At 47.6% G+C, this 27,427-nt stretch overlaps 2 protein-coding genes across 2 annotated transcripts; both read left to right on the top strand.

The window, feature by feature from the left end:
• Nucleotides 1-7,390: 7,390 nt before the first annotated feature.
• LOC311313424 (lanC-like protein 3) lies at nucleotides 7,391-12,990 on the top strand (the record flags this gene model as incomplete). Its single annotated transcript, XM_084443549.1, has 4 exons — nucleotides 7,391-7,469; nucleotides 11,073-11,082; nucleotides 11,263-11,688; nucleotides 12,831-12,990. The coding sequence occupies 4 exons, from the start codon at nucleotides 7,391-7,393 to the stop codon at nucleotides 12,988-12,990; spliced, it is 675 nt and encodes a 224-aa protein (XP_084299675.1).
• A 1,289-nt stretch (nucleotides 12,991-14,279) lies between these two features.
• Nucleotides 14,280-26,184, top strand: xk (X-linked Kx blood group (McLeod syndrome); the record flags this gene model as incomplete). Its single annotated transcript, XM_084443548.1, has 3 exons — nucleotides 14,280-14,524; nucleotides 22,116-22,378; nucleotides 25,229-26,184. The coding sequence occupies 3 exons, from the start codon at nucleotides 14,280-14,282 to the stop codon at nucleotides 26,182-26,184; spliced, it is 1,464 nt and encodes a 487-aa protein (XP_084299674.1).
• Between the last annotated feature and the right edge of the window lie 1,243 nt (nucleotides 26,185-27,427).

The raw sequence follows: 27,427 nt of genomic DNA, 5'->3' as shown, positions 1-27,427 counted from the left end.
ACATGCATTACTCCTCCTTCTCCCTGCAGGGACCCCCCGGTGAGCTGACAACACATTTCTAAGGGCAGTATTTTCTCTGAGCTGCTCAATATTTCAGTCCTGTTTAAGATGCAGCTTTTAAAGGCTTCATTATGCCTTCGTAAAGCCTCTATAAGCACGAAATGTGCCACAAAGCATCTATAACGCATGTCGTGCTTCATAAGGGTTCATCAATGACCGCGGTCACGCCATCCTCGCTTCACAGAAACGCAGTCGCGCTATCCCCGCTTTAAATCCGAGTGAGCATCTACATCGCGTTTTACGGTAAAGCGTGTTAGAGCCGGCAGGGATTTCGTAGTGCATTTCAAAACTTTATTTTAAACAGGAAATGTTTTGTGTGCGTGCGTGTGTGTGCGCATGGGGGCATGTAGGGGATGTAGGACTGCAAAAACTACCAGACTTTTTTCTAACACAACCAGGCAGATTTTAATTAGAATCGGAGGAGGGGTGTAGCATAGCATGGGCCAACTGAAGTTATACATTTTACTTCTCTCTCTCTAAAATGGACCCATAGACTAATGGTGCGTTCCAGGCAACCCGTAACTGGTGTTTTTCCGACCTCCTACACGTGAAAATGCTCTGGAATGGCAGTCAAACCCGTAACTTCCCACCCGGCAACTGGGAGTAGGCTACATCAATCTGTACGAGTTCACAGGTGGGAAGTTACGGGTTTGACTGCCATTCCAGAGCATTTTCACGTGTAGGAGGTCGGAAAAACACGAGTTACGGGTTGCCTGGAACGCGCCAGAAGATCGTGTTATACAGACCACTCCCCCTTAATTCTGATTGGTCCTTGTTTTACGGTAATAACTTTGGTTCTACAGGTCCTACAACAATAACACTTGAGTGATATGCGAAGCCTATAGATCAATCCATGATACACAGGCCACGCCCCTAAATGCTGATTGGGTCTTGGTTTTTGGTCAATAATTTTGGTACTACAGGTCCCCTAGATAAAATCAAATTGTTTTCAGCACACACCACCATATCTTTTTTCTACAAGGTCTCAAGTATATCTGTGAACATTTTCAAATATTTTTACTGTAGCATTTCTAAGTAATTGTATTTCAAAGATCTTAAAAGTCTCACTAATTGAAAAATTCAAATTGTTTTCAGCACACCACCATATCCTTTTTCTACAAGGTCTCAAGTATATTTGTGAGCATTTTCAAATATTTTTACTGTAGCATTTTTAATTAATTGGATTTCAAATATTTTAAAGTCTCATTAAATATGAAAATCAAATTGTTTTCAGCACACGCCCCCATATCTTTTTTTCTACAAGGTGTCAAGTATATCTGTGAACATTTTCAAATATTGTATTGTAATACTGTAGCATTTCTAAGTAATTGTATTTCAAAGATCTTAAAGTCTCATTAATTGAAATTCAAAAAATGTGAAAAAATTCAAATTGTTTTCAGCACACACCACCACGTTTACTAAACACCCTTGCTGTGGCGTCGCGGCGAATTTTGACATTTTGCCATAAAACAGGAAAACCTCATAACTCCTCCATACATTATCTGATTTGTCTGATATTTCTCACACTTTATGAAGGTTCTGTCCTGAACACATCTATGTGTCAGTATTGCGTCATACTTATAGCGCCACCTACAGGTCAAGCAGGAAGTCATCATAACTCCTAAATACATTGTCCGATTTACACAACATTTCTCACGCTTCATCAAGGTACCGTCCGGAACACATCTATGCGTCGGTATTGAGTCACGCTTAGAGCGCCACCTACTGATGACAGGAAGTTTCTCTCAGTACTGGACACCGAAATAGCACACCCTTTAACGGCGCCGCACCCCGACACGCGTGGGTTGCGAGGGCCCGCTCAATGCTGCTCGCAGCGCTAGTTTGTAAAATGTGTTTGTGACTAACTGTAATGAGCACATCACAGAGCCGGCAGCAATATTTTACTGTGTTTGAACACTGTACGTTTCCATGTGACAAGTAAACCTGAATCTGAATCTAGAGGCTTTAGAGGCTTGATGAAGCCTTTGTAAATAGAATTTAATCTAAAGCGGACTGAAATATGGAATAAGAGCTTGGAGAAAAGGCTGGACTTGAGAGTTTGAGGTTTGATGATAGCCATTGACACATTTTTGTTTTTTTACAGCCCCCACTGGAAATTCAGCCTCCTTTAAGGTACAGTCAGAATAGTCTTACTAATACCAGATGATAAGTGTGGATATACTGTATATATATATAGTTTTAACATGTGTGTGTGTGTGTGTATATATATATATATATATATATATATATACACTGTATATATATATATATATAGTTTTAACATGTGTTCATCTTTGCTTACAGGATAGTGATGTAATCTACTCAGCGGTCAACGTAGCTTAACAATGCCTCTAGCTCTCTGGTCTGGTGTGTTGGCTAACACTGGCTCTCTGGTCTCCTCTGGTCTGGTTTTCCCCTGGTCTTGTCTGGTCTGGTATTCCACTGGTCTGGTCTGGTCTGCCCTTTTCTGGTCTGGTCTGGTCAACCTTGGTCTGGTCTGCCCTAGTCTGGTGTGATCTGGTCTAGTCTGGTCTACCCTGGTCTGGTCTATCCTGGTCTGGTCTGCCCTTTTCTGGTCTGGTCTTTCCATCGTCTGGTCTGCGCTGTTCTGATCTGGTCTCCCCTGGTCTGGGCTGGTCTGATCTGGTCTACCCTGGTCTGGTTGACCTGGTCTTGTCTGGTGTGTTGTCTAGTATGCTGTTCTCACATTACACGTTTCAGCATTTACATGTCATGTGTGATCTTTCTGAACATTCAGGGAAAGATACAGTACATGATACCAGAAAGATAATAGTATGTGTGATAACAGAAGTGTTGTTTGTATGTACAGTATGTGATCACAGTTCAATTGATTTTTATTTGCTGTTGTTGTGTGCAAAAGTTCTAATATATTTTATACATATTACATAAACTTAGGCTATACTGTATAAGTTACATAATTGCATTTGATTACATTTTCTATTGTGAATTTGTAATATTTGAAAGATTTATAGGAGGAGTGTAGATGCATCCAGGAGGCTGGTCCTTTGCAGATATAACTGAAGTGGTTTGGAGTGAACATGCCAACTTGGGTAAATTCTTATTTGCCATCTTCCCCAGAGTCAGATAAGATATATATATACCCTTCTCTTCAGTAGGAAGCATTGAGACCCGTTAGAGCCATTCGCCTAGGCTAATGTTTCAAATTCAGTTCCAGTGATTGAGCTAAGCTAGGCTAACGGCTCTAATAGGTCTCAGTGCTTCCTACTGTACTGCACACACTGAGAAGAGAAGGGTGTGTATCTTCTTATCTGACTCTGGGGAAGATGGCCAATAAGCTAATTTACCCAAAAGTATGTGTTGTTGAATTTGAACTGTACATTAGACTATACACCATTGTCTTTTGTATGTCAAACCTTCTGGAATAAACAGCTTTTGCTTGTTGCTCAAATCCTGTGTTGGAGAGATTTATTTGGGATACATCAGAACAAGGAGACACTGGACTGTGTGGTGTTATGTGAGATTGGGGGCCGCCTTTATTGTAATCAAAACACAATGCAGAGCTTAGTAAGGACAATGATAAAAGAAAACGTAAGTAAACAGTGTGTTCCTTTAATGTTTACCCTGTATGTTTCTGAAGAGGTTTGGAATGTGGAACAAGCTACCTTTAAACATCAAGTCTGCCAATTCCCTAGCGACTTTTAAGGCCTTGCTTAAAACCTACCTTTTCGATCAAGATGTTCTCTAAGTTAGTTCGGTGCTGTTGTGTGGCTGAGGTGTAATGTTTAAATGTTCCCCCCTGTCTGTCTGATTGGCTGGTTGTTTGTAATTGTCATCTTAAATGTTGTGCTGTACATGTGTTTTTTCTTTCCCCGGGCTGCGCCCCGGGACGATGTGAAAGTTGGATGGGGGCGCATTATAAATAAAAATATATCATATCAATGTAACAATGTTTACCCTGTATGTTTCTCTAGACTATTTCGGGAACCAATAGAGCTTAGGGAAACGACTTGTTGGTCCAAGTAGACTGCATTGTAAACTAAGGTATTATTGTTTTGAATATAAATATGAACATTCCCTATTCCATATAGTCAATATTTACTTGCATTGTCTGCATTTGTAGTGTTTGTTGCCTTTGTTGACCAGGTCCCCTTGTAAAAGAGCTTGTATCTCAATGGGTCTTTTCCTAGTAAATAAATTTAAAAAATCAATTTCACTTGAAAACATGACTGGATTACTCAGATTGCCATTGCATCTTTTTTTCGATGCGGGTCACTATTCAATTGACTGTAGTTGAAGAGAAAGGCAGGAGAGGGCACTGTTGTAGGATCAGGTCCCCTTGTAAAAGAGGTTATATCTCAATGGGTCTTTCCCTCTGAAATGCTGTTTCTTCTTTACTATACAACATAACATAAAACCAGAGCCATGTTTATAAATATGACATCTTAGTCTAACATTTAACATGCTGTAGACCTACACATACTCTTCTCTCTCCCACATAGAACAAGGTCGTCCAAGGTCGTCCAACATCTCTCCCACCCCACAGAAAGATACAGAGATATCAGGGACAAAGGAATGCTGACTCAGGACAGGACATCTGTTGTAACTAACCTGTTAAACTACTTATAACACAGTTCTACCTAAAGTGTTTATTCTTTAATTATTCTTAATAAAATGATTACTACATGAGTAATACAAATGTATTGATGTAATACAGTATGGTACAGTATAAAAATATTACAATAGAAAGTAAAAAGATTGTAAAATAGTAAAATAAATAGATTAATTCATCCATGGATCGCAAGTCCTGTGGAACAGCTGTGGGCTCTCTCTCATGGCATAAGTTATTTTCTCCAGAGGAGCATATGCATTTCCCTCATGAATCTGCTCAATGAGGCCTGAGCCCTGTACTACGAAGCTGGATTACGGGGTTAGCGCGATAACTTCAGGTTCAAGACTGGTTCATCCGTATCACGAAGGTGGATCTCTTTTCACCGCGTTATATCGCCATGGTAATTTATGCTGGCGAGCTAACCTGCTCAGTGGCAGGTTAAATTCCAGATTACGGCTCGACGCTATAAAAACACCGGTAGTCAACCAGTCAATACATGCGGAGAATGTCTTGTCCTTTCTTAGAGGATCCCGTGGAGCTCGGTGCGCGAATAGTTAGAGGGTCTCTAAGGAAGGCGAGAGTATTTAAGGACCGACAAAACCCATTAGAGTTTTCGGATGACTATTTATATGAAAGATACAGATTTTCGGCAGAAGGGATTATTTATATCTGTCAGCTAATTTTTGTATTCAACATTATAACCATGTAAGCTGTTTATTGGAGAAATTCAAGTAGGCCTATGCCTAGGCTACTTACCGGTTTGGATTATGTTTTTATGTTTGTTCTTCACTTGCTCCCATGAACGTTTTCCATTGCCAGGGATTGCACTGAAGGTATATATAAGAATAGTCCTAACGTCACATCTATGCAACTCATGTTAAGGCATGCAAACGTCACATCTAGGCCAAAATAGTGCGTTCATCATGGGGCATGTAGCAAGTTATATGGCTATTGACCAAACAGCTATATTAATTAAATGTAATATTGATAAGCCTATTAACTTACGCATTCAAACAGTCAGCAATTTTTTTTGCCAGCTTTCCTTCCTCGCTTTAGTTGCAGCAACCGTGTTACTCTTGGCCCGAATAATATGTTTGTAGTCTTGATATTTCTGAATGATGAGCGTCTGCTCCTCTTGTGTGAAGTAGGCGGCTCTAGATCGCTCCATGTTTGTGATTGGCCACCGGCAAACCCCGCCTCTTCATATGTGCACGCGCTCATAGCTAGATTAGATCAGATGGGTCGAGTTAACGAGTTGATAACCACCTTCGTGGTACCGTTGATCTGCTTGAGGCTGTTCCTCGTGCTACTGCCTCCATGTTAGGGTGGGGTTAAAGGTGCAGTATGCAGTCTGGCTCAGAAGCACTTTTTGCAATTATCTTACCATCCGACAGCAATCAATAAATAAAATGCTCAGACACAAATATAATAAAAACGGTGAACTGTGGAAGTGGCAGGACTGTAATGAGTATGCCCAGTCATTTGGAGGTACCACCTCAATCTCTATGTCGGTGGATAGGTAGGTGGGTAGGTAGGTAGGTGGGTAGGTAGGTAGGTAGGTAGGTGGGTAGGTAGGTGGGTAGGTAGGTGGGTAGGTGGGTAGGTCGGTAGGTCGGTAGGTAGGTAGGTAGGTAGGTAGGTAGGTGGGTAGTTCGGTCGGTCGGTAGTACGTGGCTCTGTGGAAGGAAGTTGTGTCATGTAGTTTTATGTGGATTGTATTTACAGTGTTTATTGTATTTACGTGTTTATTGTATTTACAGTGTTCATAACAAAGTTCCTGGGCAGGGATCCAACCCTGGAAGACAACAGATCCACCATAGCTACGTCATTCTGATGATGGACACAGTTAAAGGCCCATCTCACAGCAGGGCAGCCATATCACCATCACCAGCACAGTTACTTAGAACTGCAGATAGAGTGGCTGAAATACAGCATAGGTCTAGCCTGTTTATTCTTTAAATCTTGAATAAATGGCCTTAACAGCCAACTTCAACTCTTTTGTAAGTGTTCGTTCACCCCTGCCGTGGGGTGCGCGTTAATCACAGTTGTTCGCACTGCTTTTCAGCACCATGGACAGCGGCGGCGTCATCGGCCTTGTTCAGCAGGCGTTGCACAACTTCCCCATCTACTGGTACTGCACGGTAGCCTACTATTAAAGATGATCAGTTTTAGGCTAGACTACTAAAGCCCCAATTCTCAGTGGCCTCTGGTATTAAGGATATCGATAAAAATGTAGGCTACATTTTACCCAAACGATCACCAGATAGCCTAGCCCCGTTCAGTTAGTGTGTCTAGCTGGAGCTCCATCACCTGGCATTAACATCTGCATGCTCTCCCGATCACTCCCAGAGGCCTGAGCGCCTTTGATGGGGTCGGATTGTGGCTTGAGTGGAACAGCATGTGATACTGTAGCCTGCCTACTATTTCCGGGATTCAGTGGGGAGGGACAGTGGAGACATCAGAGCTTTTCATTCTTTAATTTAATTTAATTCAGCCTTCTATCAATCTAGCCTACTGTAAATTCAGTGTGCGGTGAGCGGGCAGAAAAACTCACACTAGACTAGATAGGTCTATCAATCACTTTGTGTGTGTGTGTGTGTGCGTGTGTGTGTGTGTGCACGCGCGTGTGCGCGCGTGCGTGTGTGGAAAAAAATATAACCAATCCCTGCTATATCACGGAGTGGGCTCCGTTTTGAATGTAATTGTACAGATTCTCAGCAGGGATCAAATCCAGGCCATATGCCAGACAAGCAGCCCGCCTGGAGGAGGAGGAAGCCTTTTCCACTCATGTTCTCTTACTACGGGACGGAACACCTCGGTGAGACCACACCTTCCTCTGAACAGTCAGACTTTCAAAAGTGCTGCTGCCAGTATGACTTGTCACACCCTGTCTGCGTTTAGTTGGACTGAAGACAGCATACTCCCTGTCTCCTTCTATGAACGATGGGAGCGTTTCAGGTGAAACGATGACGGTACACGTCTTCTCAGCCTGGTCACACAGAGAGAGAGGGAGGGAGGGACACGTGAGAGGATGCCATAGCTGTGAGGACCGGTCCGTTGTTGTGCTTTGAGGCTAACTGTGCTCTTCCTCGCTAGCACCATGACGAAAAAGGCAGAAAGCTGAAGACCCTCAGTAACTCTCTGTTACGACCCAGCTCGTAGAGTCGCAACAAAAAGGGGAGTCACACTACCAACGCAAACTGTTAAGAATATTTAATACTTGGCTACTTAAATCATACAAACAATAATCAATAATCAATTAGTATGGGATGTGAATATCAGTATATCAGTGGTGTAGTGTAATGTATGGATGCAAAGACAACAGTATGGTGAAGATGGATGTTGCAAGGTGTAAACCAAAAGTCTAAATCAAAACTAAGGTGCTCCTGGGGAGAGAGAGAGAGATCTGCTTCTCGATGGCCTTTATACTCCAGGCACACCTACGCCAGGTGCACCTGATCAGAAGCCACTCCCAGACTCCACCTGCTGGACTGGGAAGAAAAGACCCAGCCTATTTCCAACCCCCAGCCAGGGGACTGGGAGTCGTCACACCCCCCCCCATAAACTCGGGGACCCCAAAAGGAACCCCGAGACCAAAACAAACCACAAAGCATCCCATAAACCTCCCAACCTCCAAACCCCACCTCACAAGCCCGCAGACCGCACTCCAGCAACTCGGCACCTGAGAAGCAATTTAAGGAGAAGGACAACAGACAGGGAAGCAAGAGGAGGACAGAAGGCAGGGACAACCTAAAAACGACAAAACGCGGTTAGTCTGCAGGCAAACTACGCTCCATCCCCGCTCCTCCCCTACTCGGAGAGCGAAGAGGACGGTCTGAGCCACGGCGAGAGCACTCGTCCGTAGCGCGGGGCTCATAACTACTTCTGTGAGTGATCACATAATCGTCGGCCAACGCAGCAGCCTCTAGGGCTGTCTTAACGTCTTTGTGGTCACCCACATAAGTTGCCACGCCCCCAGGCACTGAATCCTTAAACTGTTCCAACACCATTAGATCACACAGAGCCACAAACGTGGTAATTTTTAACGAGGTGCGCCAACGAGTAAACTGACACACCAAGTCCCGAGCAAACTCCAAATGGGTCTGCTTGTCGCCCTTTTTCCAAGTCCTAAACCTCCTACGATATGCTTCCGGCACCAACTCATACGTTTTCAATACCGAATCCTTTACTTTAGCATATGTAAGATTAGGCTCTGGGGCCAATGAACAAAAAGCCTCCTGGGCTTTCCCAGTAAGAACGCACTGTAACATTAGAATACGGTTTGCGTCGGACCAATCTCCAGCCTCCGCTACACGCTCAAACAAAGCAAAAAACGTGTCCGGATCCTTTTCATTAAAGGTTGGAACGAGCCGCAAACTCGTCCTAATGTCAAATACAGGGAGCAGGTTAACAGCACCCCCAGGCATGGCCACACCCCCCTGGGGCCTACCGGGCTGACCTAGCTCGAGCCGACGAGCCTCAAGTTTTAACTTCTCCTGCTCAACTTGTAATCTCTCACGTTCCAACTGCATCGATTCACGTTCCTTTTCACGGTCCGTTTGCAACAAATACATTTCTCTATGCTGCTCAAAAGTCCACCCGGACCCCGATGCGCTAAACCAATCCCCACTTTCGTCTTTCCTACGAATAACACCTTTAGCCACTAAACCATCAACCAAAGCAGCTACTAGGCTGTCCTTAACTCGAGCACTACTGCTACTAATAGCAATACCATAGTGCTTCGCTATATCCATAAGCTGATCCTTGGTAAACTCAGCCAAACCGGACTCCGAAGGAGTCGACAAAAAATCATCGACAGCAGCCATAATGACCCGATGTTATATCACTAACCGAAAGTCACATATGCAGGTTGTTATACAACCTACGTCCCGAAGCAAGCGACCAAACAATGAATGAACTAAAGCAAAACCAGGGACCAATCACATGTTGACGTACTGTGACGCACAGCGGCCGAATCCACACAGCCAACGCAGAATGCGCTTCCCCTCTAACTGCCTACCGAAAACTATCTAAACTCCCCCCCTAGTCTTCATGTGACCACATAACGGCGGGTATTTATGCACTAAAACCCGCTGCTGCGGGGAAGAGCGATCGGCAAGCCGACAACCCGCCCGGAGCAGGGACGTGCTCCCGAGACTTTGTCTCTAACCGCGTTCGCCACAACACTACAACCCCCCCTCAACGAAACCCAAAGGGGAATCGCTGCTTAGCCTGACCAGGGGAATGGTAGCAGAGCGCAAAGTGCACCAGCCGCATAGACCCACCCGCCGACGCACAAACGCAAACCAGTAAACAAAGACGGTCACAACCAAAACTATTCCTGACAATCGCAAAAATAGCAATAGCAAAATAGTAGCCTACTAAAGCTTAGCACTAAACTCCCCCTCCCATAAAACAACAAACGCAAACAACGCAACACAAACAAGAAAACCGAAAACTCACCAAAGCGCGACTCCCAGAACAACAACGCACAGAAAACCAAACTAACAACCACAAAGGACGAGCCCCCACTTTTGTTACGACCCAGCTCGTAGAGTCGCAACAAAAAGGGGAGTCACATTACCAACGCAAACTGTTAAGAATATTTAATACTTGGCTACTTAAATCATACAAACAATAATCAATAATCAATTAGTATGGGATGTGAATATCAGTATATCAGTGGTGTAGTGTAATGTATGGATGCAAAGACAACAGTATGGTGAAGATGGATGTTGCAAGGTGTAAACCAAAAGTCTAAATCAAAACTAAGGTGCTCCTGGGGAGAGAGAGAGAGATCTGCTTCTCGATGGCCTTTATACTCCAGGCACACCTACGCCAGGTGCACCTGATCAGAAGCCACTCCCAGACTCCACCTGCTGGACTGGGAAGAAAAGACCCAGCCTATTTCCAACCCCCAGCCAGGGGACTGGGAGTCGTCACACTCTCACAAACACACACAGGCCATAGTAAGAGCAAGCAAAGTCCCGCGGCGCCGTTTGCATGGGATGAGTCAAAGAACGTTTACGTATAACGTAAAGACGTTAATGTGTGACTTTTGAGGCTTCCCAGTTTAATGTACAGACACAGACATGAATGCATGTGCACATGCACGCACACATACACACACATGCACACACGCACACACATACAAATATAAAATACAGACACACACCTCTGTTACACACTCTTTTCCTTTCTTTCTCTCTCTCTCTCTCTCTCTCTCACACACATACACACACACGCACAGATGCTCACGCTTCCACACACACCCCAATGCCCACCCATCTCCAGAGTCAGATTGTGCATGCCTCTCACGAGGGACTTCCTAGTTTCATACAGTAGAATATCTCTAGGGGCTTCTCCCATATGACCTTTGACCTCTGAGACAGCTCTCAGACCAGGCCCCGCATGTGTCCAGCATTAGAAAGGTCAGAGAGAGGACTGCCCTGCATCCTAACGCATGTGTGTGTGTGTGTGTGTGTGTGTGTGTGTGTGTGTGTGTGTGTGTGTGTTTGTGTGTGTGCGCGCCTACAGTATGTGTGTGACTGCTGGATCACTCTCAGGGATTAGATAATCTGATCCTAAACCCACCAAACTGACACTTAAAGCAAGCTTAAAAAGAAAAAGAAGCCGCAGTACCTGATCAGTAAGAAGCCCCAGTACCTGATCAGTAAGAAGCCCCAGTACCTGATCAGTAAGAAGCCCCAGTACCTGATCAGTAAGAAGCCCCAGTACCTGATCAGTAAGAAGCCCCAGTACCTGATCAGTAAGAAGCCCCAGTACCTGATCAGTAAGAAGCCCCAGTACCTGATCAGTAAGAAGCCCCAGTACCTGATCAGTAAGAAGCCCCAGTACCTGATCAGTAAGAAGCCCCAGTACCTGGACACCTGCCTCCGCAGCGGCCAGCTGGTCTGGCAGAAGGGCCTGCTGAAGAAGGGGCCGGGCATCTGCCACGGGGTGGTGGGCAGCACCTACGTCTTCCTCCTCCTCTACCGCCTCACGGGCAGCTCCAAGTTCACCTATCGCGCACAGAGGCAAGCTGACGTGGGCTTTTCTCTCTGTCTCTCTCTATCGCTCCCTCTCTTTATCACTCTCTCTCTCTCTACTCCTCCTCCGATGTTTTTCTGTCTTCTGTTCTGCTGCTCTTTTGGTCTTGTATCCAGGGGTGGTGGTGAGTAAAGAAGTGGTTGTACTCTGATTAAAGAAGTGGTTGTACTCTGATTAAAGAAGTGGTTGTACTGTAGCAGAAATGTTAGTTATATAACGTAACAAATGTTACATCGCTGCTTGTATCTCTCTCTCATTCTAACTCCCTTAACTCTTCTCTCATTCTAACTCCCCTAACTCTTCTCTCTCATTCTAACTCCTCTAACTCTTCTCTCTCATTGTAACTCCCTTAACTCTTCTCTCATTCTAACTCCCCTAACTCTTCTCTCTCATTCTAACTCCCCTAACTCTTCTCTCTCATTCTAACTCCTCTAACTCTTCTCTCTCATTGTAACTCCCTTAACTCTTCTCTCATTCTAACTCCCCTAACTCTTCTCTCTCATTCTAACTCCCCTAACTCTTCTCTCTCATTCTAACTCCTCTAACTCTTCTCTCTCATTGTAACTCCCTTAACTCTTCTCTCATTCTAACTCCCCTAACTCTTCTCTCTCATTCTAACTCCCCTAACTCTTCTCTCTCATTCTAACTCCTCTCATTCTAACTCCCCTAACTCTTCTCTCTCATTCTAACTCCCCTAACTCTTCTCTCTCATTCTAACTCCTCTAACTCTTCTCTCTCATTCTAACTCCCCTAACTCTTCTCTCTCATTCTAACTCCCCTAACTCTTCTCTCTCATTCTAACTCCTCTAACTCTTCTCTCTCATTGTAACTCCCTTAACTCTTCTCTCATTCTAACTCCCCTAACTCTTCTCTCTCATTCTAACCCCCTAACTCTTCTCTCTCATTCTAACTCCTCTCATTCTAACTCCCCTAACTCTTCTCTCTCATTCTAACTCCCCTAACTCTTCTCTCTCATTCTAACTCCCCTAACTCTTCTCTCTCATTCTAACCCCCTAACTCTTCTCTCTCATTCTAACTCCCCTAACTCTTCTATTATGTTCTGTTATTCTTCCTCATCTCTCTATGGGTCTCATTTCCCTGTGTTCTCTCCTCCTCTCTGTCCGCCCAGGTTTGCGGAGTTCCTGTTTACAGAGGAGTTGAAGGCGGGCTCCAGCTCCGTCAGCACTGTCTGCAGTCTCTTCGAGGGCCTCTCAGGCGCCGTCTGTTTCCTGGTTGACCTCCTGCAGCCTGACCAATCAGAGTTCCCGCTCTTCAGCGTCTTTGGGTGACGGCCTGCTGAGTCATTGTTCCTGTCTGAATACTCACAATGCCATCATTAGTTCAAGGATAAGAAAGAAAGAAAGAAAGAAAGAAAGAAAGAAAGAAAGAAAGAAAGAAAGAAAGAAAGAAAGAAAGAAAGAAAGAAAGAAGGAAAGAAAGATGGCAAGGATGGATGGATGGATACTCCCAATGCCATCATTAGTTCAAGGATCGATGGAAGAAAGAAAGAAAGAAAGAAAGAAAGAAAGAGAAAGAAAGAAAGAAAGAAAGAAAGAAAGAAAGAAAGAAAGAAAGAAAGAAAGAAAGAAAGAAAGAAAGAAAGAAAGAAAGAAAGAGAAGGCTGGGATGGATGGGTGGATGGAGGGGTTAGGGATGTTACGAGTAACTGATTGCCAGCATGCAATAAGAGCAAGTTGTGCTTTTATTGATTAGATTTGGTGTGTACTGTAGGCTTGAGTATAAGTTCTGTTCTCACTATTGTCTTCTTATGGACTTTGTGACGCTGAAACATTTCCATTGTGAGCGTGTAACAGTCCAGATTGGTCATAAACACAACAGCTTTAAGCCCTGCTCTCTGGTGACACAAACTGCACTAAACTGAACAGCAACAGCATTACATCCCTGTGCATCTATCATGTCTCTTTTATACATACCATGTTGTTTAAAAATGCTGTTTCCTGCTTGACTTTGGAATATTAACTCTTCTCTGGGCATTTTCGACACCTAAACCATATTCTGTGGTAGGCTACACTTTCTTGAAGAATAATGGATTTCTGTCAAATATAGGCTATGTGATGTTGGCACTTTGAGATAAGTAAATCATTTTGTTAAATGTATGAACTTAAGTTATGTTATCGCTCTTGTTGTATTGAATCTTGAATCTTATGTTATGGTCTGGTTTAGCTGTCTCTAGGTGTTTGTTGAATTGCATATCCAACACCTGTGGTTTCACAATGCTTTCAGGATGTTTTTGAATATTAAACTGTTTCAAATGAATAGTTGGTAGTGATTTTTGTCCTTGGCTTACAGTGAGAGCTGCTTGGCTCTCATCCCATGTTCTGTCCACGCGTGAGCGCACAGCGAGCTCAGCGCGCCCCCTACTGCTCCTCTCGGGCACTGCACACAGACGACGGGAGCGCAACACTCAGCTGGTCACATAGATGCACCGCAGCGAGCTCCCGAAGGGAGGGCACCTCCGTCCTGGAGTCGGCTCTCGGTCAGTGCTCGATGGCTCGGAGAGGCAGATCTTGAGGGAAGGGAGCGGCACCCGCTTTCCCCGATGGCCGAGTGAGTGAGGATGCGACTCCCCAGTTCCATATTTGTGTCGGTGTCTCTGTTCACGGCCGAGACCACGGCAGCCCTCTATCTGAGCTCGACCTACCGCTCCCACGGCGACCAGATCTGGCAAGGGCTGACGCTGCTATTCACACTCGTGCCGTCGGTGCTCGTGCAGCTAACCCTCACCTTCATCCACCGGGACCTCAGCCGGGACCGTCCGCTCGTGCTGCTGCTGCACATACTCCAGCTCGGACCCATTGTGAGGTTGGTGGGATGCTGCCGAGTCTCCGTGTTTAGAAGTAGCCGCCGTCCCGCGGAGCCTAACCGGCCGCAGAGCTGCTGTCATGATAGGCAGCTGCAGGGTTGTCGTTAAAAAGCAATAGGCAATTGGCACCATTTGTTGAAAGTAGTGATGCATTTTTGGCGGCGTGTGACAGTTAACATATTTTCTGTTCGTTTGTCCTAGGGGTGTTAGTGCCACAAGCACTTTTGCAATTTGTAAACATTTGCGTTAACGCTGTAGGCGACAGTGTTGACGTAAGATCAGGCGCGGCGTGTCCGTGTTGTGTTGTTTTGTCGCCGGTCCTTTGAAACAAACAGGCCACGGATCTGTCGGCCCGCGGGCTGCTACAACATTTAGGACGGAAATAAACGCAGTGCCGATCAATGCCCCCGCGTCGATAGATTGTGGTTTAATACCCCCACCGCCCACAGTGCGCAACACCAGCATCATGTCGGTCGGGTGGGAGAAGCCTACGCGCCTTCCCACTGAGCAAAGACACGTCTAAAAGACGTCTTTTAGATGTCTTTTTCGTCTTTTTCGGACGTCCAAAGACATCCAATTAGGAGCCAGAATGAAAGTTTTTTTTAGACGTTCAGATATTGAACCCGTTCTGCTCGTCCACAGACGTCTTAGAGGGGTCCAAGCCAGACGTTTGAATATTGAGGGGTCCAGCAGACGTACAAATGGGGTTCTGGACCGACGGACGTTATTAAGACATGATCTGAACGTCTCCCTGACGTTGTGTGTTTGCTGGGTTACGAAGCACTGCCTCGCTGGGGAGGCCGATCAACCATCGATTGTATTAACAGAACAAACAGAAGATAGCCTACTATAACGTGGATTCTACGATCGTAGAATCGATTCTACATCTGTCATTATGAGGTTTCTATGTGTGACTGATCTTTTATAGCCTAACCATCTCTGTCCAATGAACTGTTGTGGATTATTAGTAGGAGGCAATAACAGCCACCTAATCAGCTCGACGTGTTTTATCCCAGTCAGATCACTGGTGTGTAATATCCTGTTGTTGCCTCTGATCTAGTGACAATACCCAGTGTGGTAATGTCCTGTGTAGACACTACAGACACATAGCAGGCCTGGTCCTGGTCCTGGTAATGTAATCCAGGGCTGACCTGGCCTGGCCTTCTGCCTCGCCCTCCATATAGTCTAATCCTGTCCTACAAAGCCTAAGACACACACACACACACACACAAACACACACACACACACACACACACACACACACACACACACACACACACACACACACACACACACACACACACACACACACAGCATCCGCTGTATGCTAGCTTGCCAGTTATGGACAAAAAAAAACATCTCTCTCTCTCTCTCTCTCTCTCTATCTCTCTCTTTCTCACACACACACGCACACACGCACACACACAGCATTCGCTGTATGCTAACTTGCCAGTTATGGACAAAAAAAACCCTCTATCTCTCTCTTTCTCACACATACACACACACACACATACACATCCCACCGGTGTAACAGATGGGTAGGGCCAGGCCGGTTCTGGACGGATGAGACGGGCTCCTCCTGGTCTGGGCCCCAGGCAGCCCTCTGCTGAGCAACTGGGGTTCCAGGAATAGCCAAGTGTTGCTATTAGCTGCTCCAGGCTCTTCCTTATCACTGGCAACACACCCTGAGGAGGATGCCTGCTGTATCAGCCTGTGCCAGGGGCAGAGAGCGGCTTCCTCTAAACATACACACACACACACACACACACCCACACACACACACACACACACACACACACACACACACACACACACACACACACACACACACACCAGGGTTTGGTTCTGTCCATTCTGTTAACATGACCGCGTCGTCCTGTTTCCTGGTTGTTTATGTATTCATGTATCCTGGCTGTAAGCTCTCTCTTATCAGAACTGCTCCAGGGCTTCTGATTGGAGTGAGACCACTAGTAGGCCTTTCATTCCCTACTAATACAATGTATTATAGTTCCGGTCTGTAGTATCGAGTTACACACGCGCATGCACACACACACACACACACACACACACACACACACACACACACACACACAACCTCTCACACCCTGTCTCTCATTTCTCTCTTTCTCACAAACACACACACACATTCACATGATCAACTTAACTGACTATGAATATTCAGCGAGTGTGTGTGTGTGTAGGCTAGCCCCTCGGCTCCGCTGCGTCTGTCGGCGCCAACTGTCAGCGTCCGTCAACAATCAAGAAATGAACCTCGGAGATTCTCTAACGACGGTCGCAGGCATCCAACGTAACACAACGACTGCAGTGGACCCGCTGTCATTAATAACAGTGGATTCATTTCCTTAGCATCTGACGGTTGATGGTTGACGCCGACGCTAACAGACTCAGTGGAGCCAGGTCGTACGCTAGCTAAACATTTCACTTACCTTGTGTTGGTAAGACCGAGCGCTGAGCACTGTGGTTGGGCTGTTGGCTGCGTGGCTGGATGTCCGTGTGTGTTACCCAGACCTGTGTGGCCTGACGAACAGCCTGGGCCTCGCCGCTCTGCTGGCTCCCTGCCGGGCCCGCTCTTTGGCGCCGTGGGCCAGAGCTGCGCTACACTGACGACACCGGCTCTCCGCCATGGCCCTCTGCCCAGACCCCGTCCTCCCTCCCCTCAGCCTCGTTAGTGCTGCTCTGAGGGATGACTGGGCAGCCCTGAGGTGTAATAGACAGAGCTGGGGTGTAATAGACAGAGCCCTGAGGTGTAATAGACAGAGCCCTGAGGTGTAATAGACAGAGCCCTGAGGTGTAATAGACAGAGCCCTGAGGTGTAATAGACAGAGCCCTGATGTGTAGTAGACAGAGCCCTGAGGTGTAATCAACAGAGCTGGGGTGTAACAGACAGAGCAGGGGTGTAATAGACAGAGCTGTGGTATAATAGACAGAGCTCTGTGGTGTAATAGACAGAGCTGTGGTATAATAGACAGAGCTCTGTGGTGTAATAGACTGAGCTGGGGTGTAATAGACAGAGATGGGGTGTAATAGACAGAGCTCTGAGGTGTAATAGACAGCTGGGTTGTAATAGACAGAGCTTTGAGGTGTAATAAACAGAGCTCTGGGGTGTAATAGACAGAGCTTTGATGTGTAATAGACAGAGCCCTGAGGTAGACAGAGCTCTAAGGTGTAATAGACAGAGCGCTGAGGTGTAATAGACAGAGCTGGGGTGTAATAGATAGCTCTGGGGTGTAATAGACAGAGCTCTGGGGTGTAACAAACCGAGCGCTGAGGTGTAATAGACAGAGCTCTGGGGTGTGATAGACAGAGCGCTGAGGTGTAATAGACAGAGCTTTGATGTGTAATAGACAGAGCTGGGGTGTACTAGACAGAGCTCTGGGGTGTAAAAGACAGAGCTGGGGTGTAATAGACAGCTGGGGTGTAATAGACAGAGCGCTGAGGTGTAATAGACAGAGTGCTGAGGTGTTATAGACAGAGCTGTGGTATAATAGAGCTCTGTGGTGTAATAGACTGAGCTGGGGTGTAATAGACAGAGATGGGGTGTAATAGACAGAGCTCTGAGGTGTAATAGACAGCTGGGTTGTAATAGACAGAGCTTTGAGGTGTAATAAACAGAGCTCTGGGGTGTAATAGACAGAGATGGGGTATAATAGACAGAGATGGGGTGTAATAGACAGAGCTCTGAGGTGTAATAAACAGAGCTTTGAAGTGTAATAGACAGAGCTGGGGTGTTATAGACAGAGCTCTGGGGTGCAATAGACAGAACTTGGGTTTAATAGACAGCTCTGAGGTGTAATAGACCGAACTCTGAAGTGTAATTGACAGAAATGGGGTTTAATAGACAGAGCTCTGAGGTGTAATAGACAGAGCTCTGGAGTAGGGATGAGAAGGTATACCGTAAAACCGTGAACCACGGTATAAAATGTCCACGGTATTAGAACCGTGACATTCTCTGCGAGCGGCGAGAGTGTAGGCCTAGGCTACGGCATCTCCTGTCTTTGATTTTAATCACCGCACTTCAGACAGGTGCGTTCCCATTCCCAATGAGCTTTACAAAATAAAATATTGCAAATGTAATCTCCACCTAAACAAGCCGTTTAGTAACGTTTACAATATTGTGTGATACAGCCAGGCCTAAATAACCAATGTTGTAGCCTATAGCCTACTAGTTTTAACTCCCATCGCAGCATCCATGACCGCAGTGATTAGCCAACTTTGACATTCTGAATAAATCCACGAGATTAATGAAAGAAAGCGTCATGAAAAGGCTTTGATTTTAAAGGCCAGTTCAATCCCCAAAAAATCTGCTTGCAATTTCCAATCACTTGCAACATTCTTGTGCAAGATATTTTAGATGCCTTAGACGGGGGGGGGGGGCAGGCCATTCACCGCGGGTCAGGCCAGTTAGCGCCTGATTGCCAGTCCGCCTTGCAACAGCTAACACTTCACTAACAACCTGAGTTAAACAAATACTGTAGGTCGTTTTTTTTTCCACTAACAACCTTTCCAGTTGAACAAATTATTGTTTATTTTTTTCACACTCCACAGGCACGCACACTAATGTTCAATAAAGCTGTTTTCCTTCAAAGTAAAATACTTGTTATTTTATGTGTGTTGGGGAGGTGAAATGCAGTATACCGTGAAATACCGTAAACCCTACCGTGTAACTAGATACTGTACCGTACCTTACCGTAATGCAAAAATCCATACCGTCTCATCCCTACTCTGGAGTGTAATAGACAGAGCTGTGGTGTAATAGACAGAGCTCTGTGGTGTAATAGACAGAGCTGTGGTGTAATAGACAGAGCTGTGGTGTAATAGACAGAGCTCTGGGGTGTAATAGACAGAGCTCTGGGGTGTAATAGACAGAGCTGTGGTGTAATAGACAGAGCTGTGGTGTAATAGACAGAGCTGTGGTGTAATAGACAGAGCTGGGGTGTAATAGACAGAGCTGTGGTGTAATAGACAGAGATGGGGTGTAATAGACAGAGCTGTGGTGTAATAGACAGAGCTGTGGTGTAATAGACAGAGCTGTGGTGTAATAGACAGAGATGGGGTGTAATAGACAGAGCTGTGGTGTAATAGACAGAGCTGTGGTGTAATAGACAGAGATGTGGTGTAATAGACAAAGCTCTTAAGGAGGACCTTAAAGTCAACTCTAAATGTTACTGGAAGCCAATGCAATTGCCCCCCCTGATTGGCCAGCCCAACTCTGCTCAAACTCTTTAAAATATTTTTTTTTAATTTTTTAATTTTACTAATTAACACAATTATTAAATACATAATTGTGGTTTGTACCAGTTTGTGTTAGGTCATCATTCATTTAAAAAGTGTATTTATTACTTAAACTAGGCTATCTTTAAGAAAAAATATATCCACCAATGGCACAACTCGTCCGTCGACCTCAACTATTTCCGGTTTGATCTGTTACCTAAAATGAGATGTGACTGTAGCCTACTGCTCAGTGCTCAACAAGCTACAACTATAGCCAACCTGCTCACAATGGCGAAAAGAGCTATAAAAACAATTAACCACTTCCTCATAAAAAAAATAAAACTGGCAATGCTAATGAATAAGCTACCACTCGACATGACACCGCAGCAATCGAATGCAGAAGTGCTCCAGAGGCTATCGAAACTAGCACTAGCACTAACAACATCACCATCGGCAAGGAAGCTAGCACCAGCAGGCAGTTGCAGTTTGATGTTGTGATGTTAAGCTTTCGAATCAAAGCTTATTTGTACAGTGCATTTCATACACAGAGGCAACACAATGCACTTTACAGAGAACTAGGTGGGCATAGGTCCCACCCCTATGTATTCCAGAGGGAAGCAAAAAAAAACAGTATCACCCGGGGGCCAGAAAAGTGAGCTGTAAAAATTCTTCCCTGACCCCTCTCAACGAGATGATCGAGCAAGCTCCTGGAGTATGTTTGTCTACCGGCTACGAACATTTATAAAGCAATAAATTACATTAAATTGCATTTTCAGAGTAAGAAAGGCTAAAAAACATCATAGGAGACATGGCAAACACTGGTGTATGTCTGTGTGTGCGTGAGTGTGAATGTGCCTGGGCCCAGATAGAGGCCAATATAATAATCGAATATAATATCAGAAAATATTAAAGAGAGAAGGTCGAATATAATTTCTGAGCTCAGTTGACAGCCATAGCGCCCACAGAGCCACAAAATGCATTCATGGGGCTCTGTGCTCTCAGTTGTACTTGAGTTGGGGTGTCCTCACACCCCTCATTTCATAACTTTCTCCTTCCTCTTCTGGGTTTTGTGCAAGTTGTGTGTCTGACACTACTGAGTAAAGAAACCAGACACTTCCCTTTTCCTCCCCAATCCCACAACTCTCACATCCCCTGCAACTCATTGGGAGAACTTCCTGCTTGGAAGAGCACAGCTCAGCGGAACACTGCGGAACACACTCTCCTCACAAGGCCACATGTAGGGTCTGGTCCCTCTCCTCACAAGGCCACATGTAGGGTCTGGTCCCTCTCCTCACAAGGCCACATGTAGGGTCTGGTCCCTCTCCTCACAAGGCCACATGTAGGGTGTAATTTCAGGCTCCAGGGTCTGGTCCCTAGACGCACTCAGCATCATCTGGCTGAATCCCGGACCGCCCCCAAGTAAGGATGTGACACTATACTGTTACTGAGACACCACACCTTTCTTTCCTTTTTTACAAAGCAAAATATACTTGGCAATGGAGAAAAGTGAATTGTGGCGAGTGCCCCCAGGTGGTGAGCTCTGGTACCATTTCATCAGGTGTGGGACAATGAGGCTGATGTCTACTGTACTTGTCATGGTCACAACACAGCAGCGTGTAAATGTCTGCTTACAGCATACTCTCGATCTCAATACTGTAGGTGAAAAAAGCACTGGTGGAGAAAGGAGTGTGGCTATAATGTAGATATACTGTATGTACTGTACAGTATATCAAAACATCACTGGTCTGATCCGGCTTAAAAAGGGTCCTGACTGGGGCTACATTTCCCGGTCTGAATTATTCCCCCATTCCGCCCCTGATGTTGGGTATGGCCTAGTGCTCGGTCATAAAGTCATATTGACATGCTCGTAATGTCAGAAGTTTGATGCGTTGTGCATATTGAATTGTCATACGGATTTCTTATTAGCATACTGTTCACAACTGGCATTCTTTGTAAATAGATGGGACGGGACGGCAGAACTGTTTTTTTTTCTCACGTCAAAATGTTGCCCCCCCTACTCTCAGAGGGTCAAATCGCCTCCAGGTGCTTAAAGCCTCGCTATTGTTGTTGATTTCATCTTAAAATATCAGTTTCAATGTCAATCTATTGGTGTGCTGGATTAATATAGTGAGAACAGCACCTCTTCCATTCCCACCGAGGGGTCCGGCGGCCTGTATTTGACCAACTTTTGACCGCGACTTTCTAGGGACTTGCTCTATGGCTCTGTGTGTGTGTGTGTGTGTGTGTGTGTGTGTGTGTGTATAGGCTACATGTCTGTTTCTTCTAACCCCCTCACACGCGTCGGGCAGCCTCTCAGCCCGTCTCCTCTGACGTGGTGCTCTCTCCGCTGCCCCCTAGGTGCCTGGAGGCGTTCTGCATCTATGGCAGCGTGGGCGGCGCGGAGGAGCCGTATGTCAGCATCACGCGGAAGAAGCAGGTGCGCGGGCGCGGCGGGCCGGGGGAGGTGGAGCGGCAGGTGGGCCAGGCGGAGGGGAAGCTGTTCACGCACCGCGCCGCCTTCGCCAGGACCTCCGTGGTGCAGGCCTTCCTAGGCTCCGCCCCCCAGCTCACCCTGCAGCTGTACATCTGCGTCCTGCAGGGGGCGGTGTCCGTCGGCAGAGGTGAGGGGGAGGGGGGGCTGTGTGGTCCTGCAGGGGGCTGTGTCCATCGGCAGGGGGGAGGGGGGGGGCTGTGTGTGTGTGTGTGTGTGTGTGTGTGTGTGTGTGTGTGTGTGTGTGTGTGTGTGTGTGTGTGTGTGTGTGTGTGTGAGCTATGTGAGCTTGTTTGACATCCTGTTGGGCATGCCAGCTAGCAGGGGTCTCCTCTCTCAAGTGTTGAGTTTGAAAGGAAACATCCCTCCGAGCTGCTGATCCATGCTGGATATCCGCCCCATACAGAGCACAGTCTCCACAGCCACGGAGATCTCTCTCTGTTCCTCTCTCTCTCTCTCTCTGTTCCTCTCTCTCTCTCTCTCTCTCTCTGTTCCTCTCTCTCTCTCTCTCTCTGTTCCTCTCTCTCTCTCTCTGTTCCTCTCTCTCTCTCTCTCTGTTCCTCTCTCTCTCTCTCTCTCTCTCTCTCTCTCTCTCTGTTCCTCTCTCTCTGTTCCTCTCTCTCTCTCTCTCTCTCTGTTCCTCTCTCTCTCTCTCTCTCTCTCTCTCTGTTCCTCTCTCTCTCTCTCTCTCTCTCTGTTCCCCTCTCTCTCTCTCTCTGTTCCTCTCTCTCTCTCTCTCTCTCTCTCTCTCTCTGTTCCTCTCTCTCTCTCTGTTCCTCTCCCTCTCTCTCTCTGTTCCTCTCTCTCTCTCTCTGTTCCTCTCTCTCTCTTTCTCTCTCTGTTCCTCTCTCTCTCTCTATTCCTCTCTCTCTCTCTCTCTGTTCCTCTCTCTCTCTCTGTTCCTCTCTCTCTCTCTCTCTCTCTCTCTGTTCCTCTCTCTCTCTCTCTCTCTCTGTTCCTCTCTCTCTTTCTCTCTCTCTCTATTCCTCTCTCTCTCTCTCTCTCTCTCTCTCTCTCTGTTCTCTCGCCCATGGTCAGCAGTGCAGTCTCTCAGTGTGGTGTGGGCGTTAAGTGCCGTATTGGGACTAAACTAATGGTGTTTTCATGAGTCAAAGTGTTATGTAACCTCCTCCCTACTGAGGTGTGTGTGTGTGTGAGAGAGAGAGAGAGAGAGAGAGAGGGAGGGAGGGAGGGAGAGAGGGAGGGAGAGAGAGATATTGCAGTCAGGTCTCCAGATGCTGTGGGCCTCCGTAATCAAATGTGAATACTGTACATGAGACACTAGGAGCTGGTTCAGCTGCAGGCTAACTGGTGTCCTGGTTCACTTAGTACCACCATGTTTCATGTCCCTAGGTAGACTAAAGATCTCACATGGAACAGCACGTCTGGATCACTGTTCTTTTCTAGAGAGGCAGAACTCCCAGAGCCACATGGTCCAGAATGCTTCACAAACCAGCCCCACACCTGTCCTCACACCAAACCAGCCCCACACCTGTCCTCACACCAAACCAGCCCCACACCTGTCCTCACACCAAACCAGCCCCACACCTGTCCTCACACCAAACCAGCCCCACACCTGTCCTCACACCAAACCAGCCCCACACCTGTCCTCACACCAAACCAGCCCTACACCTGTCCTCACACCAAACCAGCCCTACACCTGTCCTCACACCAAACCAGCCCCACACCTGTCCTCACACCAAACCAGCCCCTCACCTGTCCTCACACCAAACCAGCCCTACACCTGTCCTCACACCAAACCAGCCCCACACCTGTCCTCACACCAAACCAGCCCCTCACCTGTCCTCACACCAAACCAGCCCCACACCTGTCCTCACACCAAACCAGCCCCACACCTGTCCTCACACCAAACCAGCCCCACACCTGTCCTCACACCAAACCAGCCCTACACCTGTCCTCACACCAAACCAGCCCCACACCTGTCCTCACACCAAACCAGCCCCACACCTGTCCTCACACCAAACCAGCCCCACACCTGTCCTCACACCAAACCAGCCCCACACCTGTCCTCACACCAAACCAGCCCCACACCTGTCCTCACACCAAACCAGCCCCTCACACCAAACCAGCCCCACACCTGTCCTCACACCAAACCAGCCCCTCACACCAAACCAGCCCCACACCTGTCCTCACACCAAACCAGCCCAGCACAGCTGGAATAGAACAGAGCATGAAACAGAATGCGAGCTCAGGATGGTTAATAGAAAAGAAGTGAAATACATATTTCATATATGCATATTTTATCTGACTCTCTACCTCTCCCCCTACACTCTCTCTCTTTCTCTCTCTCTCTACCTCTCCCCCTACACTCTCTCTCTTTCTCTCTCTCTCTACCTGTCCCCCTACACTCTCTCTTTCTCTCTCTCTCTACCTCTCCCCCTACACGCTCTCTCTTTCTCTCTCTCTATACCTCTCCCCCTACACTCTCTCTCTTTCTCTCTACCTCTCCCCCTACACTCTCTCTCTTTCTCTCGCTCTCTACCTCTCCCCCTACACTCTCTCTTTCTCTCGCTCTCTACCTCTCCCCCTACACTCTCTCTATTTCTCTCTACCTCTCCCCCTACACTCTCTCTCTACCTCTCCCCCTACACTCTCTCTTTCTCTCTCTCTCTACCTCTCCCCCTACACTCTCTCTCTTTCTCTCGCTCTCTACCTCTCCCCCTACACTCTCTCTTTCTCCATCTCTCTACCTCTCCCCCTACACTCTCTCTCTTTCTCCATCTCTCTACCTCTCCCCCTACACTCTCTCTCTTTCTCTCTCTCTACCTCTCCCCCTACACTCTCTCTCTACCTCTCCCCCTACACTCTCTCTCTACCTCTCCCCCTACACTCTCTCTCTTTCACCATCTCTCTACCTCTCCCCCTACACTCTCTCCATCTCTCTACCTCTCCCCTACACCATCTCTCTACCCTCTCTCTATACCCTCTCTCTCTCTCTCTCTCTCTCCCTCCCCCCCAGGCACCCTGATGGTGATCTCCTTGCTGTCCATCGTGTACGGGGCGCTGCGCTGCAACATCCTGGCCATCAAGATCAAGTACGACGACTACGAGGTGGACGTGAGCCCCGGCGCCTACCTCTGCGTCTTCCTGTGGCGCAGCTTCGAGATCGCCACGCGCGTCACCGTGCTGGTCCTCTTCAGCTCCGTGCTGCAGCTCTGGGTGCTCCCCGTGGTGCTGCTCAACTTCCTGCTCTTCTTCCTCTACCCCTGGGCGCTGTTCTGGCGCAGCCACTCGCCCTTCCCCGAGAACATCGAGAAGACGCTGACGCGCGTGGGCACCACCATCGTCCTCTGCCTGCTGACCTTCCTCTACGCCGGCATCAACATGTTCTGCTGGTCAGCGGTGCAGCTGGAGCTGCACGACCCCGACCTCATCAACAAGTCTCAGAACTGGTACCGCATGGCGGTGTACTACATGCTGCGCTTCGTGGAGAACGCCACGCTGCTGCTGCTGTGGTACGTGAACCGCACGGAGGCGTACGCGTCGGTGTGCGCCCCCCTCCTGCTGCTGCAGCTGCTGCTGGCCTACGCCATGGCCGTGTTCTTCATGCTGCTCTTCTACCAGTTCTGCCACCCTTGCCGGAAGCTGTTCTCCTCCAGCATGACGCAGGGCTTCTGGGATTGCTCCGACCTGCTCTGTCTCGTCTGCCGGGCGAGGCCCGTGGCGCCGGGGGAGGGTAGGGGGGCGGAGGGGGAGGCCGGGACGATCGAGAAGGGCGTTCTGGAGCCGCCGGGTCCCGCCGTCCCCCGTAGAGAGCCGGCCGGCGAGACGCAGGCGGCCTACGATGTCCCCGACGACACGACGCTGTGTGACGCGGTGGCGTTCGACATGCCAGAAGACTCCGGGCGCGACGCGGGGAAGGAGATGAACGGCTACGTGGCCCACGCCAGCCCGCACGGCGAGCCCAGAGCCTGATCCATATACTCTCTACCTTCCACGCCGAGTATGAGACGTAAGCAAGATGGCCGTCGTTGTTTCGGTTCTTCCATCTTCCATCAGAACCCGGTACTGCTCTGTATGGCTGCCCAGTACCGTCTGGCTCCACGTCTAGCCCTTTAAGTGTCACATGGATCCTTCTATGCTGTCCGTCCCTAGCCGAAACTCCTAGTGCCAACCCTGATGCATGCTGGGAAGGTGTAGTTAGTACCTTGCGAAGAGGAGTGCGGCTGCATCAGTGGCGTGTTACGGTTTGTAAAGACCAGGCGACGTGCGGACAGGAGGTCCCCGAGGTTCTGAGCAACGAGTTCCGGAGAAATCCACCAACCTGATCAGACTAATCCACCAACCTGATCAGACTAATCCACCAACCTGATCAGACTGATCCACCAACCTGATCAGACTAATCCACCAACCTGATCAGACTAATCCACCAACCTGATCAGACTAATCCACCAACCTGATCAGACTAATCCACCAACCTGATCAGACTAATCCACCAACCTGATCAGACTAATCCACCAACCTGATCAGACTAATCCACCAACCTGATCAGACTGGAATACGTTACATTACGTTACATTACACACACTGAGCGTGTTGGAACTGAAGTATCGACTCCTGCATCAGTGAAGACCTCCATTCAACCAGAGATTTAAACTTAAAGCCTTTCGCACACAGGCCATTCCCCAGCTGTATTTAACCTAATGGCCTGCCTTTAGCCCAGTCCAGGACCAGCCCCTAGCCCCTATACACACCAGGGCTGACCTGGACTAGCCCTTAGGCCCTATATACACCAGGACTGACCTGGACCAGCCCCTATATACACCAGGACTGACCTGGACTAGCCCTTAGCCCCTATATACACCAGGACTGACCTGGACTAGCCCTTAGCCCCTGTATACACCAGGACTGACCTGGACTAGCCCCTAGCCCCTATACACACCAGGACTGACCTGGACTAGCCCCTAGCCCCTATACACACCAGGGCTGACCTGGACTAGCCCTTAGGCCCTATATACACCAGGACTGACCTGGACCAGCCCCTATATACACCAGGACTGACCTGGACTAGCCCCTAGCCCCTATACACACCAGGGCTGACCTGGACTAGCCCCTAGCCCCTATACACACCAGGGCTGACCTGGACTAGCCCTTAGGCCCTATATACACCAGGACTGACCTGGACCAGCCCCTATATACACCAGGACTGACCTGGACT

Source organism: Borostomias antarcticus, assembly GCF_949987555.1.
Source record: "Borostomias antarcticus genome assembly, chromosome: 9".
In the NCBI taxonomy this organism is placed as follows: domain Eukaryota; kingdom Metazoa; phylum Chordata; class Actinopteri; order Stomiiformes; family Stomiidae; genus Borostomias; species Borostomias antarcticus.
The sequence above is the reverse complement of the archived record's forward strand: the minus strand, read 5'-3'. Positions and strand labels throughout refer to the sequence as shown.